Source organism: Salvelinus fontinalis, chromosome 15 (assembly GCF_029448725.1).
Source record: "Salvelinus fontinalis isolate EN_2023a chromosome 15, ASM2944872v1, whole genome shotgun sequence".
Taxonomy (NCBI): Eukaryota; Metazoa; Chordata; class Actinopteri; order Salmoniformes; family Salmonidae; genus Salvelinus; species Salvelinus fontinalis.
This window is the reverse complement of record NC_074679.1, coordinates 5579558-5598916: the sequence shown is the minus strand read 5'-3', so window position 1 is coordinate 5598916 and position 19359 is coordinate 5579558. Positions and strand designations below refer to the sequence as shown.

Below are 19359 nucleotides of genomic sequence, written 5' to 3'. Positions count from 1 at the left end.
CCAGGGAACCAGGGCCAGTCTCCTGGTGCTTTGTTAGCTGTCTTGTTTTAGAGAGAAATTAGACCCTTTCATTGGCCTTCTCATCCCAGGTGTCTGTTGTCATAACAACCAGGCTAATCAACATTCACAAGTGAAGTGTGTCTGTTTGAGAGGGTGCTTGATGAGGAAAATTCCCTCCTTGCTTTGTTCGGCCTGAAATAGGAAGGCCTTTGTTTAAATATTTTGTTATCGTGTATCCTCCATGTCTGGTCAAAATAAAATATCTCTTCAATTTTATTAATGGTCAAATTCACTCATAACTGCCCACCGCCAAAATCTGGCAGGTAGCCTATGAGTTACTTTGTATGGTTGGGTGGATGGATTCCCCCAAAATAAGCCCACATTACTCATAACTAGGGGTGTGGCGGTTCACCAAACCCAGGTACGTATTGAGGTTTTAAGGTCACGGTTCGGTTACGGTACGTGACCATGAATTGAAACGCGGACTGCAAGCCAGGCCTAACCGCCCAACATCAGTACCCAATCTCACTAATGCTCTTGTGGCTGAATGGAAGCAAGTCCCTGCAGCAATGTTCCAACATCTAGTTGAAAGCCTTCCCAGACAAGTGGAGGCTGTTATAGCAGCAAAGAGGGGACCATCTCCATATTAAAATGACCATGATTTTGGAATGAGATGTTCGACGACCTACCTCTCAACAATAAAGACCCAGGCTACCCCTCAACAATAAAGGCCCAGGCTACCCCTCAACAATAAAGGCCCAGGCTACCCCTCAACAATAAAGACCCAGGCTACCCCTCAACAATAAAGGCCCAGGCTACCCCTCAACAATAGAGGCCCAGGCTACCCCTCAACAATAAAGGCCCAGGCTACCACTCAACAATAAAGGCCCAGGCTACCCCTCAACAATAAAGACCCAGGCTACCCCTCAACAATAAAGACCCAGGCTACCCCTCAACGATAAAGGCCCAGGCTACCCCTCAACAATAAAGACCCAGGCTACCCCTCAACAATAAAGACCCAGGCTACCCCTCAACAATAAAGGCCCAGGCTACCCCTCAACAATAAAGGCCCAGGCTACCCCTCAACAATAAAGGCCCAGGCTACCCCTCAACAATAAAGACCCAGGCTACCCCTCAACAATAAAGACCCAGGCTACCCCTCAACAATAAAGGCCCAGGCTACCCCTCAACAATAAAGGCCCAGGCTACCCCTCAACAATAAAGGCCCAGGCTACCCCTCAACAATAAAGGCCCAGGCTACCCCTCAACAATAAAGGCCCAGGCTACCCCTCAACAATAAAGACCCAGGCTACCCCTCAACAATAAAGGCCCAGGCTACCCCTCAATAATAAAGAACCAGGCTACCCCTCAACAATAAAGGACCAGGCTACCCATCAACAATAAAGGACTAGGCTACCCCTCAACAATAAAGGACTAGGCTACCTCTCAACAATAAAGGCCCAGGCTACCCCTCAACAATAAAGGACTAGGGTACCTCTCAACAATAAAGACCCAGGCTACCCCTCAACAATAAAGGCCCAGGCTACCCCTCAACAATAAAGGACCAGGCTACCCCTCAACAATAAAGGACCAGGCTACCCCTCAACAATAAAGGATCAGGCTACCCCTCAACAATAAAGGACCAGGCTACCCCTCAACAATAAAGGACCAGGCTACCCCTCAACAATAAAGGCCCAGGCTACCCCTCAACAATAAAGACCCAGGCTACCCCTCAACAATAAAGGACCAGGCTACCCCTCAACAATAAAGGACCAGGCTACCCCTCAACAATAAAGGCCCAGGCTACCCCTCAACAATAAAGACCCAGGCTACCCCTCAACAATAAAGGACCAGGCTACCCCTCAACAATAAAGGCCCAGGCTACCCCTCAACAATAAAGACCCAGGCTACCCCTCAACAATAAAGGCCCAGGCTACCCCTCAACAATAAAGGACCAGGCTACCCATCAACAATAAAGACCCAGGCTACCTCTCAACAATAAAGGCCCAGGCTACCCCTCAACAATAAAGACCCAGGCTACCCCTCAACAATAAAGGCCCAGGCTACCCATCAACAATAAAGGCCCAGGCTACCCCTCAACAATAAAGGCCCAGGCTACCCATCAACAATAAAGGACCAGGCTACCCCTCAACAATAAAGGCCCAGGCTACCCCTCAACAATAAAGGACCAGGCTACCCCTCAACAATAAAGGACCAGGCTACCCCTCAACAATAAAGGACCAGGCTACCCCTCAACAATAAAGGACCAGGCTACCCCTCAACAATAAAGGACCAGGCTACCCCTCAACAATAAAGGCCCAGGCTACCCCTCAACAATAAAGGCCCAGGCTACCCCTCAACAATAAAGACCCAGGCTACCCCTCAACAATAAAGACCCAGGCTACCCCTCAACAATAAAGACCCAGGCTACCCCTCAACAATCAAGGCCCAGGCTACCCCTCAACAATAAAGGCCCAGGCTACCCCTCAACAATAAAGGCCCAGGCTACCCCTCAACAATAAAGGCCCAGGCTACCCCTCAACAATAAAGACCCAGGCTACCCCTCAACAATAAAGACCCAGGCTACCCCTCAACAATAAAGACCCAGGCTACCCCTCAACAATAAAGACCCAGGCTACCCCTCAACAATAAAGGCCCAGGCTACCCCTCAACAATAAAGGCCCAGGCTACCCCTCAACAATAAAGGCCCAGAAACAATAAAGCAAGAAAGGAATCCGCATGTCAACACAAAGAGCATCTGCATAACTGTTGGAAAAGGGCCAGCAGCTGCTTCAGAATGGTGTCCTCCCAACTCCTCCCTAGACATGTCGTCCAGGGACACCCTCCTCCTCCTCCCTAGACATGTCATCCAGGGACACCCCCGTCCCCCTCCTCCCTAGACATGTCGTCCAGGGACACCCCCGTCCCCCTCCATCTCCCAAGACATGCCATCCAGGGACACCCCCCCCCCCTCCTCCTCCCTAGACATGTCGTCCAGGGACACCCCCCTCCTCCACCTCCCTAGACATGTCGTCCAGGGACACCCCCCTCCACCTCCCTAGACATGTCGTCCAGGGACACCCCCCTCCTCCTCCTCCCTAGACATGTCATCCAGGGACACCCCCCTCCACCTCCCTAGACATGTCGTCCAGGGACACCCCCCTCCTCCTCCTCCCTAGACATGTCATCCAGGGACACCCCCGTCCCCCTCCTCCCTAGACATGTCGTCCAGGGACACCCCCCCCCCCCTCCACCTCCCTAGACATGTCGTCCAGGGACACCCCCCTCCTCCTCCTCCCTAGACATGTCGTCCAGGGACACCCCCCTCCTCCTCCTCTTTAGACATGTCGTCCAGGGACACCCCCCTCCTCCTCCTCCCTAGACATGTCGTCCAGGGACACCCCCCTCCTCCTCCTCCCTAGACATGTCGTCCAGGGACACCCCCCTCCTCCTCCTCCCTAGACATGTCGTCCAGGGACACCCCCGTCCCCCTCCTCCCTAGACATGTCGTCCAGGGACACCCCCGTCCCCCTCCTCCCTAGACATGTCGTCCAGGGACACCCCCGTCCCCCTCCTCCCTAGACATGTCGTCCAGGGACACCCCCGTCCCCCTCCTCCCTAGACATGTCGTCCAGGGACACCCCCGTCCCCCTCCTCCCTAGACATGTCGTCCAGGGACACCCCCGTCCCCCTCCTCCCTAGACATGTCGTCCAGGGACACCCCCGTCCCCCTCCTCCCTAGACATGTCGTCCAGGGACACCCCCCGTCCTCCATCCTGCATTCACAGGATTCAATGCAATTCAATGTTAGGAATTTCATGACCAATATTTTATTATCTGAGTAATGTTTTGTCTTTCCTACTTGTTGAACACCCTGCATGTTATTGTGGGAGAACATTCAGGAAAAACTGTTGTGTCTCATTTGTGTTGCAGGTTGGTTTTGACCAGTTCAAGAATGCCCTGATTCTGGTGTTATCAACGAGCATAGCAGCAACACTTGAACCCAGTCAGGTGACAGCACGTGCTCCTCTATCACCAGGTAAGGAAGGAGTGGAACTCTGAAAGAGGTCACTGTTCAACAATATAGCTTCCTCGACTCACAAACTCTCATTGGTCCTTGATCTCACGTCCTCTGTCTCCCAAGCATGTGACCTCTCTCTCTTGACAATGCCTTAGCTTTTAGGAGAAACTTGCATCGTTTTGTCAACAGAGCTCAGTGCTTGTTATTGGATGTACAGTGGGAAGAACACAGTTATGTGAACCCTTTGGAATTACCTGGATTTTTTCATGAATTGGTCATCAAATGTGATCTGATCTTCATCTAGGTCACAACACTAGACAAACACAGTCTGTTTAAACTAATAACACACAAACAATTATATCTTTTCATCTCTTTATTGAACACACTGTGTAAACATTCACAGTGCAGGGTGGAAAAAGTATGTGAACCCTTGGATTTAATAACTGGTTGACCCTCCTTTGGCAGCAATAACCTCAACCAAATGTTTTCTGTAGTTGTGGATCAGACCTGTAACAACGGTCAGGAGGAATTGAACCATTCCTCTTTACAAAACTGTTTCAGTTTAGCAATATTCTTGGGATGTCTGGTGTGAAGTGCTCTCTTGAGGTCATGCCACAGCATCTCAATCGGGTTGAGGTCAGGACTCTGACTGGGCCGCTCCAGAAGCCATTCTGTTGTTACATCTGTCTAATGGGTTGTTGTCCTGTTGCATCACCTAACTTCTGTTGAGCTTCAATTGGCGGGCAGATAGCCTAACATTCTCCTGCAAAATGTCTTGATAAACTTGGGAACTCATTTTTCCGTCGATGATAGCAAGCTGTCCAGGCCCCGAGGCAGCAAAGCAGCCCCAAACCATGATGCTCCCTCCACCATACTTTACAGTTGGGATGAGGTTTTGATGTTGGTGTGCTGTGCCTTTTTTTCTCTCCACATAGTGTTGTGTGTTCCTTCCAAACAACTCAACTTTAGTTTCATCTGTCCACAGAATATTTTGCCAGTAGCGCTGTGGAACATCCAGGTGCACTTTTGCGAACTTCAAATGTGCAGAAATGTTTTTTTTTTGGACAGCAGTGGCTTCTTCCGTGGTGTCCTCCCATGAACACCATTCTTGTTTAGGGTTTTACGTATCGTAGACTCTTTAGCAGAGATGTTAGCATGTTCCAGAGATTTCTGTAAGTCTTTAGCTGACACTCTAGGATTCTTCTTAACCTCATTGAGCATTCTGCACTGTGCTCTTGCAGTCATGTTTGCAGGACGGCCACTCATAGGGAGAGTAGCAACAGTGCTGAACTTTCTCCATTTATAGACAATCTGTCTTATAGTGGACTGATGAACATCAAGGCTTTTAGAGATACTTTTGTAACCCTTTCCAACTTTATGCAAGTCAACAATTCTTCATCTTAGGTCTTCTGAGATCTCTTTTGTTCGAGGCATGGTTCACATCAGGCAATGCTTCTTGTGAATACCAAACTCACATTTTATGAGTTTTTGAACTGTCATCGTTGCACGTATGGTACGGAACATAGAATATGGTACGGAACATGGAATATGGTACGGAACATGGAATATGGTACGGGACATGGAATATGGTACGGGACATGGAATATGGTACGGGACATGGAATATGGTACGGGACATGGAATATGGTACAGAATATGGTACAGTCCTGCCAGGGAGTACAGAACTGTCACGTTTCTGACCTGTTTTCTGTTAGTTTTGTATGTGTTAGTTGGTCAGGACGTGAGTTTGGGTGGGCAGTCTATGTTTTCTGTTTCTATGTTTGTTTAAGGGTTGCCTGGTATGGCTCTCAATTAGAGGCAGGTGTTTGGCGTTTCCTCTTATTGAGAGTCATATTAAGGTAGGTTGTTTCACACTGTTTGTTGTGGGTGGTTGTCTCCTGTGTCTGTGTATGTCGTTGCGCCACATGGGACTGTTTCGGTTTTGTTTGTTTGTTCGTTTTATGTAGGCAGTTTTCATGTTCATGCGTTCTTCGTGTTTCATGTGAGTTCGTCGTTCAGGTCTGTCTACATCGTTTATTTGTTTTGTAACTTCAAGTGTTCGTTCGTGTTTTGTTTATTAAACATTATGTCTAAGTATCACGCTGCGTCTTGGTTCAATCCATGCTCCTCCTCTTCGGATGAAGAGGAAGAGGAAGAGGAGAACCGTTACAAGAACATGGAATATGGTACGGGACATGGAATCAATGTATTATCTTTGACGTGTATTTAGATTCCTATGACCATACAGTTTGGGCATCTGTTCTGTCTCTCTTGAATAAGCATTGTATAAAATGAAGAGTCCTTAAGTGCCCTGTTTGGGTTGTGATGTAACACAAGCTGTACTCCTGTGTTCAAACGGTGCTGTTCTGTGTTTACAGTCTGGCTCTCACCGGATCAGATGCATTAAGCCACATGAGTGTCAGTGAGGGCAGAGAAACTCAACTACAGTCCTGCCAGGCAGTGTGACAGAGAGAAGAGGGAGGAGGAGGAGACCAGGCAGTGTGACAGAGAGGGAGGGAGGAGGAAGGGGGGAGGGAGAGACCAGGCAGTGTGACAGAGAGGGAGGAGGAGGGGGAGGGAGGGGGAGGGAGATACCAGGCAGTGTGACAGGGAGGGAGGGGGGAGGGAGAGGCCAGGCAGTGTGACAGGGAGGGAGGGAGGAGGAGGGGGGAGGGAGAGGCCAGGCAGTGTGACAGGGAGGGAGGAGGAGGGGGAGGGAGATACCAGGCAGTGTGACAGGGAGGGAGGGAGGAGGAGGGGGGAGGGAAAGGCCAGGCAGTGTGACAGGGAGGGAGGAGGAGGGGGAGGGAGGGAGGAGGAGGGGGGGGAGATACCAGGCAGCGTGACAGGGAGGGAGGGAGGAGGAGGGGGGAGGGAGAGGCCAGGCAGTGTGACAGGGAGGGAGGGAGGAGGGGGAGGGAGATACCAGGCAGTGTGACAGGGAGGGAGGGAGGAGGAGGGGGGAGGGAGAGGCCAGGCAGTGTGACAGAGAGAAGAGGGAGGAGGGGGGAGAAAGAGACCAGGCAGTGTGACAGGGAGGGAGGAGGAGGGGGAGGGAGATACCAGGCAGTGTGACAGGGAGAAGAGGGAGGAGGAGGGGGAGGGGGAGACCAGGCAGTGTGACAGGGAAGGAGGAGGAGGGGGAGGGAGATACCAGGCAGTGTGACAGGGAGAAGAGGGAGGAGGAGGGAGAGACCAGGCAGTGTGACAGAGAGAAGAGGGACGAAAGGGGAGGGAGAGACCAGATAGTGTGACAGGGACGGAGGAGGAGGGGGAGGGGGAGACCAGGCAGTGTGACAGGGAGGGAGGAAGGGGGGGGGGGGGGGGAGAGACCAGGCAGTGTGACAGAGAGAGAGAGGGAGGAGGAGGGAGAGACCAGGCATTGTGACAGGGAGGGAGGAAGGGGGAGGAGAGGGACTCCATGGGGGAGGAGAGGGGAGGAGGGTGACTCCAGGGGGGAAGAGAGGGGAGGAGGGTGACTCCAAGGGAGAAGAGAGGGGAGGAGGGTGACTCCAGGGGGAAGAGAGGGGAGGAGGGGGGAGGAGAGGGGAAAGAGAGGGGAGGAGGGTGACTCCAAGGGGGAAGAGAGGGGGGAGGGTTACTCCAAGGGGAAGAGAGGGGAGGAGGGTGACTCCAGGGGGAAAGAGAGGGGAGGAGAGGGGAGGAGTGGGGAGGAGGGTGACTCCAGGGGGAAAGAGAGGGGATGAGGGGGGGGGAGAGGGGAGGAGGGTGACTCCAAGGGGAAAGAGAGGGTAGGAGGGTGACTCCAAGGGGGAAGAGAGGGGGGAGGGTTACTCCAAGGGGGGAGAGAGGGGAGGAGGGTGACTCCAGGGGGAAAGAGAGGGAAGGAGGGGGGAGGAGAGGGGAGGAGGGTGACTCCAGGGGGAGGAGTGGGGAGGACGGTGACTCCAGGGGGAAAGAGAGGGGAGGAGTGGGGAGGAGGGTGACTCCAGGGGGAAGGAGGGGGGAGAAGAGGGGAGGAGGGTGACTCCAGGGGGAGGAGTGGGGAGGAGGGTGACTCCAGGGGGAAAGAGAGGGAAGGAGGGGGGAGAAGAGGGGAGGAGGGTGACTCCAGGGGGAGGAGAGGGGAGGAGGGTGACTCCAGGGGGAAAGAGACTGGTGAGGCTGTGAATGAACTTGGGCTTTGGAGTAACGTGCCAAAAGAGGGTAGAGAGAGAGAGGAGGCAGGTAAGACTTATTTAAGAAGGATTACTAAATCGGTGCCGTAGAGTTAGAGAGCGGTCAATCCGTGTGACCTTTTAGGAGCAGGTAATCACTCTACCTTAAATATGACTTCAAATCCCTGTCCGTTGAGCTAATGTGTTCTGAGTCACAGTCTGTGTCTGAATGGAAGTGAAAACATTGAAAGCCCGGTGTCCTAATAAAGTTTTTTTTTTTTGTTCCTCCTGACCAGAACAAAATGTAGGTTATTAAATGATGAACCTTTGGATATAGATATAGATATACCAATGATATAGTAACTTGTTGACCTAACTAGAATGCCTACTTCAAGTGTTTTAGTACTAGTCTGTAATCTCAGGATTTAACCTATGCCTTTTTTTAGTTTAGACGGTTTAGACGTGATTTAATGACATGTTTTATGGACCGTTCTCATCACCTTCTCCTTCTCCACAGACTCACCAGTCCAAGCTAAGTTTGTGCGGGGTAGTAAGCGCTATGGCCGACACTCTACACCAGAGTTCATAGACGCCATCACAGACTTCTCAGAGGCGGGCAGCTCAAACGCTACAGGACGGGACCCAGAAGATCATGAAGACTCCACTGTGCCCAGGAAACGTGAGGTAAACACCTACCTACTGAGAATGGATGGATGGATGGATGGATGGATGGATGAATGGAGGGATGGAGGGAGGGAGGGATGGAGGGAGGGAGGGATGGAGGGAGGGAGGGATGGATGATTGGATGGATGATTGGAGGGAGGGATGGATGGATGGAGGGATGATTGGAGGGAGGGATGGATGATTGGAGGGAGGGATGGATGATTGGATGGATGATTGGAGGGAGGGATTGATGGAGGGAGGGATGGATGATTGGATGATTGGATGGAGGGGGGGAGGGATGGAGGGGGGAGGGAGGGATATACTAATATTCATCACTTCAGTTTCAACTCTTGCTGTTATTCTTCACACACCACGTTCTACCAGCACCATTGTTTTTGGACACCGGTTGTCCTTTTACACAATGATAAAGACATGGAACCTGTTAACTAAATATACAGTCGATATTGTTCTGCATGTTCCATGATCTCCTCTCTGCTTTCTACGTGTCAAGTACTTTGACCGTGGATTATAGATACATAAGACAACATCAGGAGCTGTACCAGGAACTGTACCAGGAACTGCCTGTACCACAAGGCTGCTTTGTGGAGACGGGCCTAGACCTCAGGGTTACCTGCTGTCCTTGCCTTTCTCTGTCCTTGTCTCTCTCTGTCCTCGTCTCTCTCTGTCCTCGTCTCTCTCTCTGTCCTCATCTTACTCTGTCCTTGTCTCTCTCTGTCCTTGTCTCTCTCTGTCCTCGTCTCTCTCTCTCTCTGTCCTCGTCTCTCTCTCTCTGTACTTGTCTCTCTCTGTCTGTCCTCGTCTCTCTCTCTGTCCTCGTCTCTCTCTCTGTCCTCGTCTCACCCTGTCCTCGTCTCTCTGTCCTCTCTCTCTGTCCTCTCTCTGTCCTCGTCTCTCTCTCTCTGTCCTCTCTCTCTCTCTGTCCTTTCTCTCTGTCCTCGTTTATCTTTGTCCTTGTCTCTCTCTCTGTCCTCATCTCTCACTCTGTCCTCGTCTCTCTCTCTCTCTCTGTCCTCATCTCTCTCTCTCTGTCCTCTCTCTGTCCTCGTTTCTCTCTGTCATTGTCTCTCTCTGTCCTCGTCTCTCTCTCTCTGTCCTCGTCTCTCTCTGTCCTCATCTTTCTCTGTCCTTGTCTCTCTCGCTGTCCTTGTCTCTCTCTGTCCTCGTCTCTCTCTCTCTGTCCTCGTCTCTCTCTCTCTGTACTTGTCTCTCTCTGTCTGTCCTCGTCTCTCTCTCTCTGTCCTCATCTCTATCTGTCCTCGTCTCTCTCTCTGTCCTCGTCTCACCCTGTCCTCGTCTCTCTGTCCTCTCTCTCTGTCCTCGTCTCTCTCTCTCTGTCCTCGTTTCTCTCTGTCCTCATCTCTATCTGTCCTCGTCTCTCTCTCTGTCCTCATCTCTCTCTCTCTCTCTGTCCTTGTCTCTCTCTCTGTCCTCGACTCTCTCTCTCTGTCCTCGTCTCTCTCTGTCCTCATCTTTCTCTGTCCTCGTCTCTCTCTGTCCTCGTCCCTCTCTGTGTCCTCGTCTCTCTGTGTCCTCCTCTCACTCTGTCCTCCTCTCTCTCTCTCTGTCCTCGTCTCTCTCTCTCTGTCCTCTTCTCTCTCTCTCTGTCCTCCTCTCTCTCTCTCTGTCCTCGTCTCTCTCTCTCTGTCCTCTTCTCTCTCTGTCCTCGACTCTCTCTCTCTGTCCTCGTCTCTCTCTGTCCTTGCATGTTGTGTGTTTCTCAGTAGCCTGGATGAAGGCTGAAGTTTAAAGGCTGATAGGAGCGTGTTGGTGTTATTCTTAGATAATCAGCTTAGTGCTATGCCAGATCTTTAAATGAAATGTAGACGCGCACGCACATACACACACACAGACACACACACAGACACAGACACACACACACACACAGACACAGACACAGACACACACACAGACACACACACAGACACACGCACAGACACACACACAGACACACACACAGACACACACACAGACACACACGCACATACACACAGACAGACACACACACACTCCTCTAACAAGGTTCCTCTCTGGCTATTCTCAACTACGTCTATCTATTAATCGTCTACATATTAATTACAGCGATGCTAAAGTATACCAGAGAAGTTAAGATGATCAACCGACGCCCGCTTCTACACCATGGTGTGGTATTACTGTACTTCCAACAGATATAGCACCTCTTGTTTTGTCATCGCTGATACTGTAGGTCAACACCCGTCTACAGTAACTGGACGTGTGTTGTTATACAGATTGATTCAGTTAAGCAGCTAGCGACTGGAACAAGTTGCAAAGAAACACTCAAACTGCACAGTTTTATCTCCATCTCTTCATTCTAAGACTCAATCATGGACACTCTTACTGACAGTTGTAGCTGCTTCACGTGATGTATTGTTGTCTCTACCTTCTTGATCTTTGTGCTTTTTGTTTGTGCCCAATAATGTTTGTACCATGTTTTGTGCTGCTACCATGTTGTGTTGTCATGTTTTGCTGCCTTGCTGTGTTGTCATGTGTTGCTGCCATGCTGTGTTGCTGCCATACTGTGTTGTCATGTGTTGCTGCCATGCTGTGTTGTCATGTGTTGCTACCATGCTGTGTTGTCATGTGTTGCTGCAATGCTGTGTTGTCATTTGTTGCTGCCATGCTATGTTGTCATGTGTTGCTGCCATGCTGTGTTGTCATGTTTTGCTGCCTTGCTGTGTTGTCATGTGTTGCTACCATGCTGTGTTGTCATGTGTTGCTGCCATGCTGTGTTGTCATGTGTTGCTGCCATGCTGTGTTGTCATGTGTTGCTGCCATGCTGTGTTGTCATGTGTTGCTGCCATGCTGTGTTGTCATGTGTTGCTGCCATGCTGTGTTGTCATGTTGTGTTGCTGCCATGCTGTGTTGTCATGTGTTGCTGCCATGCTGTGTTGTCATGTGTTGCTGCCATGCTGTGTTGTCGCCATGCTGTGTTGCTGCCATGCTGTGTTGTCATGTGTTGCTGCCATGCTGTGTTGTCATGTGTTGCTGCCATGCTATGTTGTCATGTGTTGCTGCCATGCTGTGTTGTCATGTGTTGCTGCCATGCTGTGTTGTCATGTGTTGCTGCCATGCTGTGTTGTCATGTGTTGCTGCTATGTTGTCATGTGTTGCTGCCATGTTGTCGCCATGCTGTGTTGCTGCCATGCTGTGTTGTCATGTGTTGCTGCCATGCTGTGTTGTCATGTGTTGCTGCCATGCTGTGTTGTCATGTGTTGCTGCCATGCTGTGTTGTCGCCATGCTGTGTTGCTGCCATGCTGTGTTGTCATATTGTGTTGCTACCATGCTGTGTTGTCGCCATACTGTGTTGCTGCCATGCTGTGTTGTCATGTGTTTCTGCCATGCTGTGTTGTCATGTGTTGCTACCATGCTATGTTGTCATGTGTTGCTGCCATGCTATGTTGTCATGTGTTGCTGCCATGCTGTGTTGTCGCCATGCTGTGTTGCTGCCATGCTGTGTTGTCATGTGTTGCTGCCATGCTGTGTTGTCATGTGTTGCTGCCATGCTGTGTTGTCACCATGCTGTGTTGTCATGTGTTGCTGCCATGCTGTGTTGTCATGTATTGCTACCATGCTGTGTTGTCATGTGTTGCTGCCATGCTGTGTTGTCATGTGTTGCTGCCATGTTGTGTTGCTGCCATGCTGTGTTGTCATGTGTTTCTGCCATGCTGTGTTGTCGCCGTGCTGTGTTGCTGCCATGCTGTGTTGTCATGTGTTGCTGCCATGCTGTGTTGTCATGTGTTGCTGCCATGCTGTGTTGTCATGTGTTGCTGCCATGCTGTGTTGTCATGTGTTGCTGCCATGCTGTGTTGTCGCCATGCTGTGTTGCTGCCATGCTGTGTTGTCATGTGTTGCTGCCATGCTGTGTTGTCATGTGTTGCTGCCATGCTATGTTGTCATGTGTTGCTGCCATGCTGTGTTGTCATGTGTTGCTGCCATGCTGTGTTGTCATGTCTTGCTGCCATGCTGTGTTGTCATGTGTTGCTGCTATGTTGTCATGTGTTGCTGCCATGTTGTCGCCATGCTGTGTTGCTGCCATGCTGTGTTGTCATGTGTTGCTGCCATGCTGTGTTGTCATGTGTTGCTGCCATGCTGTGTTGTCGCCATGCTGTGTTGCTGCCATGCTGTGTTGTCATATTGTGTTGCTACCATGCTGTCTTGTCGCCATGCTGTGTTGCTGCCATGCTGTGTTGTCATGTGTTTCTGCCATGCTGTGTTGTCATGTGTTGCTACCATGCTATGTTGTCATGTGTTGCTGCCATGCTGTGTTGTCATGTGTTGCTGCCATGCTGTGTTGTCATGTGTTGCTGCCATGCTGTGTTGTCATGTGTTGCTGCCATGTTGTGTTGTTGTCTTTGTTCTCTCTTTATGTAGTGTTGTGTTGTCATGTTGTGTTGCTACCTCGCTGTGTTGTCATGTGTTGCTGCCATGCTGTGTTGTCATGTGTTGCTGCCATGCTGTGTTGTCATGTGTTGCTGCCATGTTGTGTTGTTGTCTTAGGTCTCTCTTTATGTAGTGTTGTGGTGTCTCTATTGTCGTGATGTTTTGTACTGTATTTATATTTTTAATCCCAGCCCCCGTCCCCGCAGGAGGCCTTTTGCCTTCTGGTAGGCCGTCAGTGTAAATAAGAATTTGTTCTTAACTGACTTACCTAGTTAAATTAAGGTTAAATAAAAATACATGTTAGCAATAGCATCAGGACATGATTTCCTCTAATATATTACTGTATGTACACGGAATAGGAACCAGGGTACTTAGCTCTCGACCCTCGCCTCTCTCCGAGTCCGTACGGGAGTTGCAGCGACGGGACAAGACTGTACCTACCAATTTGGATATTCCTGAAATTAGGGAGAACATAAATACATGAAAACAAAGTAGACCTGACCCTGATCATAGGAGTGAGATGGAGGACATTCAACGCCTATGATCAGGGAGCCAGGGTCTTAAGTCTAGTCTTATCTGTGTGTGTGTGTGTGTGTGTGTGTGTGTGTGTGTGTGTGTGTGTGTGTGTGTGTGTGTGTGTGTGTGTGTGTGTGTGTGTGTGTGTGTGTGTTCACTATGCTGCCAGTGTTGTGGTGGTCAAGGCAACGACAGCGTATTATCCCCCTCCACATCTTCATGTTGAGACAGGCCCGGGATTTCAGCTGACAAAGAATTAAGGGGTGGGGGGGGGTGGACCGAGAGAGAGAGTCTTGGAGGAGAGTAGAGTAGAGAGGGCGAGAGAGAGTCATGGATGAGGAGGAGAGAGAGTCATGGATGAGGAGGAGAGAGAGTCATGGATGAGGAGGAGAGAGTCATGGGAGAGAGAGATGGGGAGAGAGTCATGGGAGAGGAGAGAGAGAGAGATGGGGAGAGTCATGGGAGAGGAAAGAGAGAGAGGGAGAGAGAGAGATGGGGAGAGAGTCATGGGAGAGGAGAGAGAGAGATGGGGAGAGAGTCATGGGAGAGGAGAGAGAGAGAGGAGGAGGAGAGACTGAGATGGGGAGAGAGAGAGATGGGGAGAGAGTCATGGGAGAGGAGAGGGAGAGAGATGGAGGAGGAGGAGGAGGAGGAGAGAGACTGAGATGGGGAGAGAGATGGAGGAGGAGGAGGAGGAGAAGGAGAGACTGAGATGGGGAGAGAGTCATGGGAGAGGAGAGAGAGAGAGAGAGATTGGGAGAGAGTCATGGGAGAGGAGAGAGAGAGAGAGATGGGAGAGGAGAGAGAGAGAGAGAGATGGAGGAGGAGGAGGAGAGACTGAGATGGGGAGAGATTCATGGGAGAGGAGAGGGAGAGAGATGGAGGAGAGACTGAGATGGGGAGAGAGAGAGATGGGAGAGGAGAGGGAGAGAGATGGAGGAGGAGGAGGAGAGACTGAGATGAGGAGAGAAGATAGGGAGAGAGATGGAGGAGGAGGAGGAGAGACTGAGATGGGGAGAGAGTCATGGGAGAGGAGAGAGAGAGAGATGGAGGAGGAGAGACTGAGATGGGGAGAGAGTCATGGGAGAGGAGAGGGAGAGAGATGGAGGAGGAGGAGAGACTGAGATGGGGAGAGTCATGGGAGAGGAGAGGGAGAGAGATGGAGGAGGAGGAGAGACAGAGATGGGGAGAGAGTCATGGGAGAGGAGAGGGAGAGAGATGGAGGAGGAGGAGGAGAGAGACTGAGATGGGGAGAGATGGAGGAGGAGGAGGAGGAGGAGGAGGAGGAGGAGGAGGAGGAGGAGGAGGAGGAGAAGGAGAGACTGAGATGGGGAGAGAGTCATGGGAGAGGAGAGAGAGAGAGAGAGAGAGATTGGGAGAGGAGAGAGAGAGAGAGATGGGAGAGGAGAGAGAGAGAGATGGAGAGAGGAGAGAGAGAGATGGGGAGAGAGTCATGGGAGAGGAGAGAGAGAGATGGAGGAGGAGAGACTGAGATGGGGAGAGATTCATGGGAGAGGAGAGGGAGAGAGATGGAGGAGAAGGAGGAGAGACTGAGATGGGGAGAGAGAGATGGGGAGAGGAGAGGGAGAGAGATGGAGGAGGAGGAGAGAGACTGAGATGGGGAGAGAGGAGAGGGAGAGAGATGGAGGAGGAGGAGGAGGAGGAGGAGAAGGAGAGACTGAGATGGGGAGAGAGTCATGGGAGAGGAGAGAGAGATTGGGAGAGAGTCATGGGAGAGGAGAGAGAGAGAGAGATGGGAGAGGAGAGAGAGATGGAGAGAGGAGAGAGAGAGATGGGGAGAGAGTCATGGGAGAGGAGAGAGAGAGATGGAGGAGGAGGAGGAGGAGAGACTGAGATGAGGAGAGAAGATAGGGAGAGAGATACAGGAGGAGGAGGAGGAGAGACTGAGATGGGGAGAGAGTCATGGGAGAGGAGAGAGAGAGAGATGGAGGAGGAGAGACTGAGATGGGGAGAGAGTCATGGGAGAGGAGAGGGAGAGAGATGGAGGAGGAGGAGAGACTGAGATGGGGAGAGTCATGGGAGAGGAGAGGGAGAGAGATGGAGGAGAGACTGAGATGGGGAGAGTCATGGGAGAGGAGAGACAGAGAGATGGGGAGAGAGTCGTGGGAGAGGAGAGAGAGAGATGGAGGAGGAGAGACTGAGATGGGGAGAGAGTCATGGGAGAGGAGAGGGAGAGAGATGGAGGAGGAGGAGAGACTGAGATGGGCAGAGTCATGGGAGAGGAGAGGGAGAGAGATGGAGGAGGAGGAGAGACTGAGATGGGGAGAGAGTCATGGGAGAGGAGAGGGAGAGAGATGGAGGAGGAGGAGGAGGAGGAGGAGAGACTGAGATGGGGAGAGAGAGATGGAGGAGGAGGAGGAGAGACTGAGATGGGGAGAGAGTCATGGGAGAGGAGAGAGAGAGAGATGGGGAGAGAGTCATGGGAGAGGAGATAGAGAGAGATGGGGAGAGGAGAGAGAGAGATGGAGGAGGAGGAGAGACTGAGATGGGGAGAGAGTCATGGGAGAGGAGAGAGAGAGAGAGATGGAGCTGGAGGAGGAGAGACTGAGATGGGGAGAGAGTCATGGGAGAGGAGAGAGAGAGAGAGATGGGGAGAGGAGAGAGAGATGGAGGAGGAGGAGAGACTGAGATGGGGAGAGAGTCATGGGAGAGGAGAGAGAGATGGAGGAGGAGGAGAGACTGAGATGGGGAGAGAGTCATGGGAGAGGAGAGAGAGAGAGATGGGGAGAGAGTCATGGGAGAGGATGAACCTATTAGGTTGTTATAATGTTAGAATATGTGCTGCTGTAACCCTGGTCAGCTGCTTGATCTTCTAGTTTCACCCTGGATAATCTACCTGGTCCCAGATCTGTTTGTGTTGTTTTGCCAGTGGTGCGTGACAATGACTATAGGAGTTGGTTAGAAGGCACAAACTGATCTGGGACCAGGGGCTAGGGAAGATCTAATCTCTTCGTAGCATTATAGAATGTGCTGGTTTAAGCTGCCTGATGACAAGGTTGATCCTGATCTAACAATAGATAAACAGCCTGATGTGAACAGCCCTTCAAATTAGTAGTTTCGTCTATTTCAGGCTTGTCACCCGTTGCTGACAAGTGTATAAAATCGAGCACACGGCCATGCATTCTCCATAGACAAACATTGTCAGTAGAATGACCTTACTGAAGAGCTCAGTGACTTTCAACGTGGCACCGTCATAGGAGGACACCGTTACCCAACAAGTCAGTTTCGTCAAATTCCTTCTCTGCCAGAGCTGCCCCCCCCCCCCCCCCCCCCCCCGGTCAACTGTAAGTGCTGTTATTGTGAAGTGGAAACGTCAAGGAGTAACATCGGATCAGCAGCGAAGGCCACACAGGCTAACAGAATGGACCCGCTGAAGGTCGTAGCGCGTAGAAATCGCCTGTCCTCAGTTGCTACCAAGTTCCAAACTCAGGTGTCCCAGCAGGATCAGATGGTGACAGGTGTCCCAGCAGGGTCAGATGGTGACAGGTGTCCCAGCAGGGTCAGATGGTGACAGGTGTCCCAGCAGGGTCAGATGGTGACAGGTGTCCCAGCAGGGTCAGATGGTGACAGGTGTCCCAGCAGGGTCAGATGGTGACAGGTGTCCCAGCAGGATCAGATGGTGACAGGTGTCCCAGCAGGATCAGATGGTGACAGGTGTCCCAGCAGGGTGGTGACAGGTGTCCCAGCAGGATCAGATGGTGACAGGTGTCCCAGCAGGGTCAGATGGTGACAGGTGTCCCAGCAGGGTCAGATGGTGACAGGTGTCCCAGCAGGGTCAGATGGTGACAGGTGTCCCAGCAGGATCAGATGGTGACAGGTGTCCCAGCAGGGTCAGATGGTGACAGGTGTCCCAGCAGGGTCAGATGGTGACAGGTGTCCCAGCAGGATCAGATGGTGACTGGTGTCCCAGCAGGGTCAGATGGTGACAGGTGTCCCAGCAGGGTCAGAACTGTTCGTCTGGAGCTTCATGAAATGGCTTTCCATGGACGGGCAGCCACACACAAGCCTAAGATTACCCATGCGCAAGGCCAAGCGTGGAAATGCGTTCTCTGGAGTGATGAATCACACTTCACCATCTGGCAGTCCGATAGACGAATCTGGGTTTGGCGGATGTCAGGAGAACGCTACCTGCCACAATGCATTGTGCCAACTGTAAAGTTTGGTGGTGGAGGAATAATGGTCTGGGGCTGTTTTTCATGGTTCGGGCCCCTTAGTTCCAGGGAAGGGAAATCAAAACACTACAGCATACAATGACATTCTATCTAGATGATTATGTGCTTCCAACTTTGTGGCAACAGTTTGGGGAAAGCCCTTTCCTGTTTCAGCATGACAATGCCCCTGTGCACAAAGCAAGGTCAATACAGAAAATGTGCACTACCTTTCATCCTCCATAGTGCACTACTTTTCATTCTACATAGTGCACTACCTTTCATCCTACATAGTGCACTACTTTTCATTCTACATAGTGCACTACCTTTCATTCTACATAATGCACTACTTTTCATTCTACATAGTGCACTACTTTTCATTCTACATAGTGCACTACTTTTCATTCTACATAGTGCACTACCTTTCATTCTACATAGAGCACTACCTTTCATTCTACATAGGGCACTACCTTTCATCCTACATAGTGCACTACTTTTCATCCTACATAGTGCACTACCTTTCATCCTACATAGTGCACTAGTTTTCACCAGAGCCCTGTGTGCCATTTGGGGTGAACAATGCCCAGCCTCCAGCCTGGTGCACCAGCAGATGGGGAAGGGTCAGGGGCCTCTTCCTGATGTGGGAGGGGCTTTTTTAGGGGTCTGGCAGAGGACAATGGGCTCCACCCTTTCCCTCACAGATGCCTATATACCCAGTGATGGAATAGAGAGTTGTAGAGCTAACCACCTGTTCTTCATTCCAGAGGAACAATGAGCTCCACCCTTTCCCTCACAGATGCCTATATACCCAGTGATGGAATAGAGAGTTGTATAGTGAACCATCTGTTCTTCATTCCTTCACTGTGTTTCCCTCCCAGGCGATAGATGTCTTGGACGCCTGATTACTGTCCCTGGGCTGCAGCGCAATAGATCACTACGCTCCAATAACCTCCTTCCTCGTCTCACTCTTCAGACAAACACAAGAAATAGGAACTTGGGGATTATTATTTCTGCTATTTATCATATTTATTATAAAAGCCGATTTGACTCTTTTAGTTTGTAAAAAGTGATGTTGTATTTTTTGTGATGCAGCATCTGTGATGTAGATTGTGCAAGTCAAAATGTAACGTTATTTTTTTGTCAATATAGGCTCTCTTGGAGAATTGTCCTTAAAATAGATTACGAAAAAGACTGAAAAAAAGAGGGTGAGAGAGAGAGAGAAACATAGTAAGACAACTGTGAGGGTTTTAATCAGCTTGGGATCGGTCTCTCTCTCTTTAATTCTCTGTTATGGTTTACCGTCTCTAGCTTCACCTTTGACCATCAGAGGGGCCTCTGCCGTCACAATAGCTCTGTTGTCCTATTGGTTGGACACCCTGCCTGCTTCTATCCCCCCCACAGAGAGAGCAACGTTTTGAAGACTGCTGACTAGCACACGACAAAGTAGGTTGTC

General features: G+C 50.9%; 1 protein-coding gene across 5 annotated transcripts in view; it reads left to right on the top strand.

The window, feature by feature from the left end:
- nin (ninein (GSK3B interacting protein)) overlaps window positions 1-19359 on the top strand; it is a 77601-nt gene that overhangs the window by 14172 nt on the left and 44070 nt on the right. For all 5 annotated transcript variants that reach the window (XM_055862528.1, XM_055862527.1, XM_055862525.1 and 2 more), the window contains exons 3-4: window positions 3934-4039; window positions 8656-8822. In XM_055862528.1, the coding sequence (XP_055718503.1) occupies window positions 3934-4039; window positions 8656-8822 (273 nt within the window). The remainder of the gene's footprint in view (window positions 1-3933; window positions 4040-8655; window positions 8823-19359) is intronic.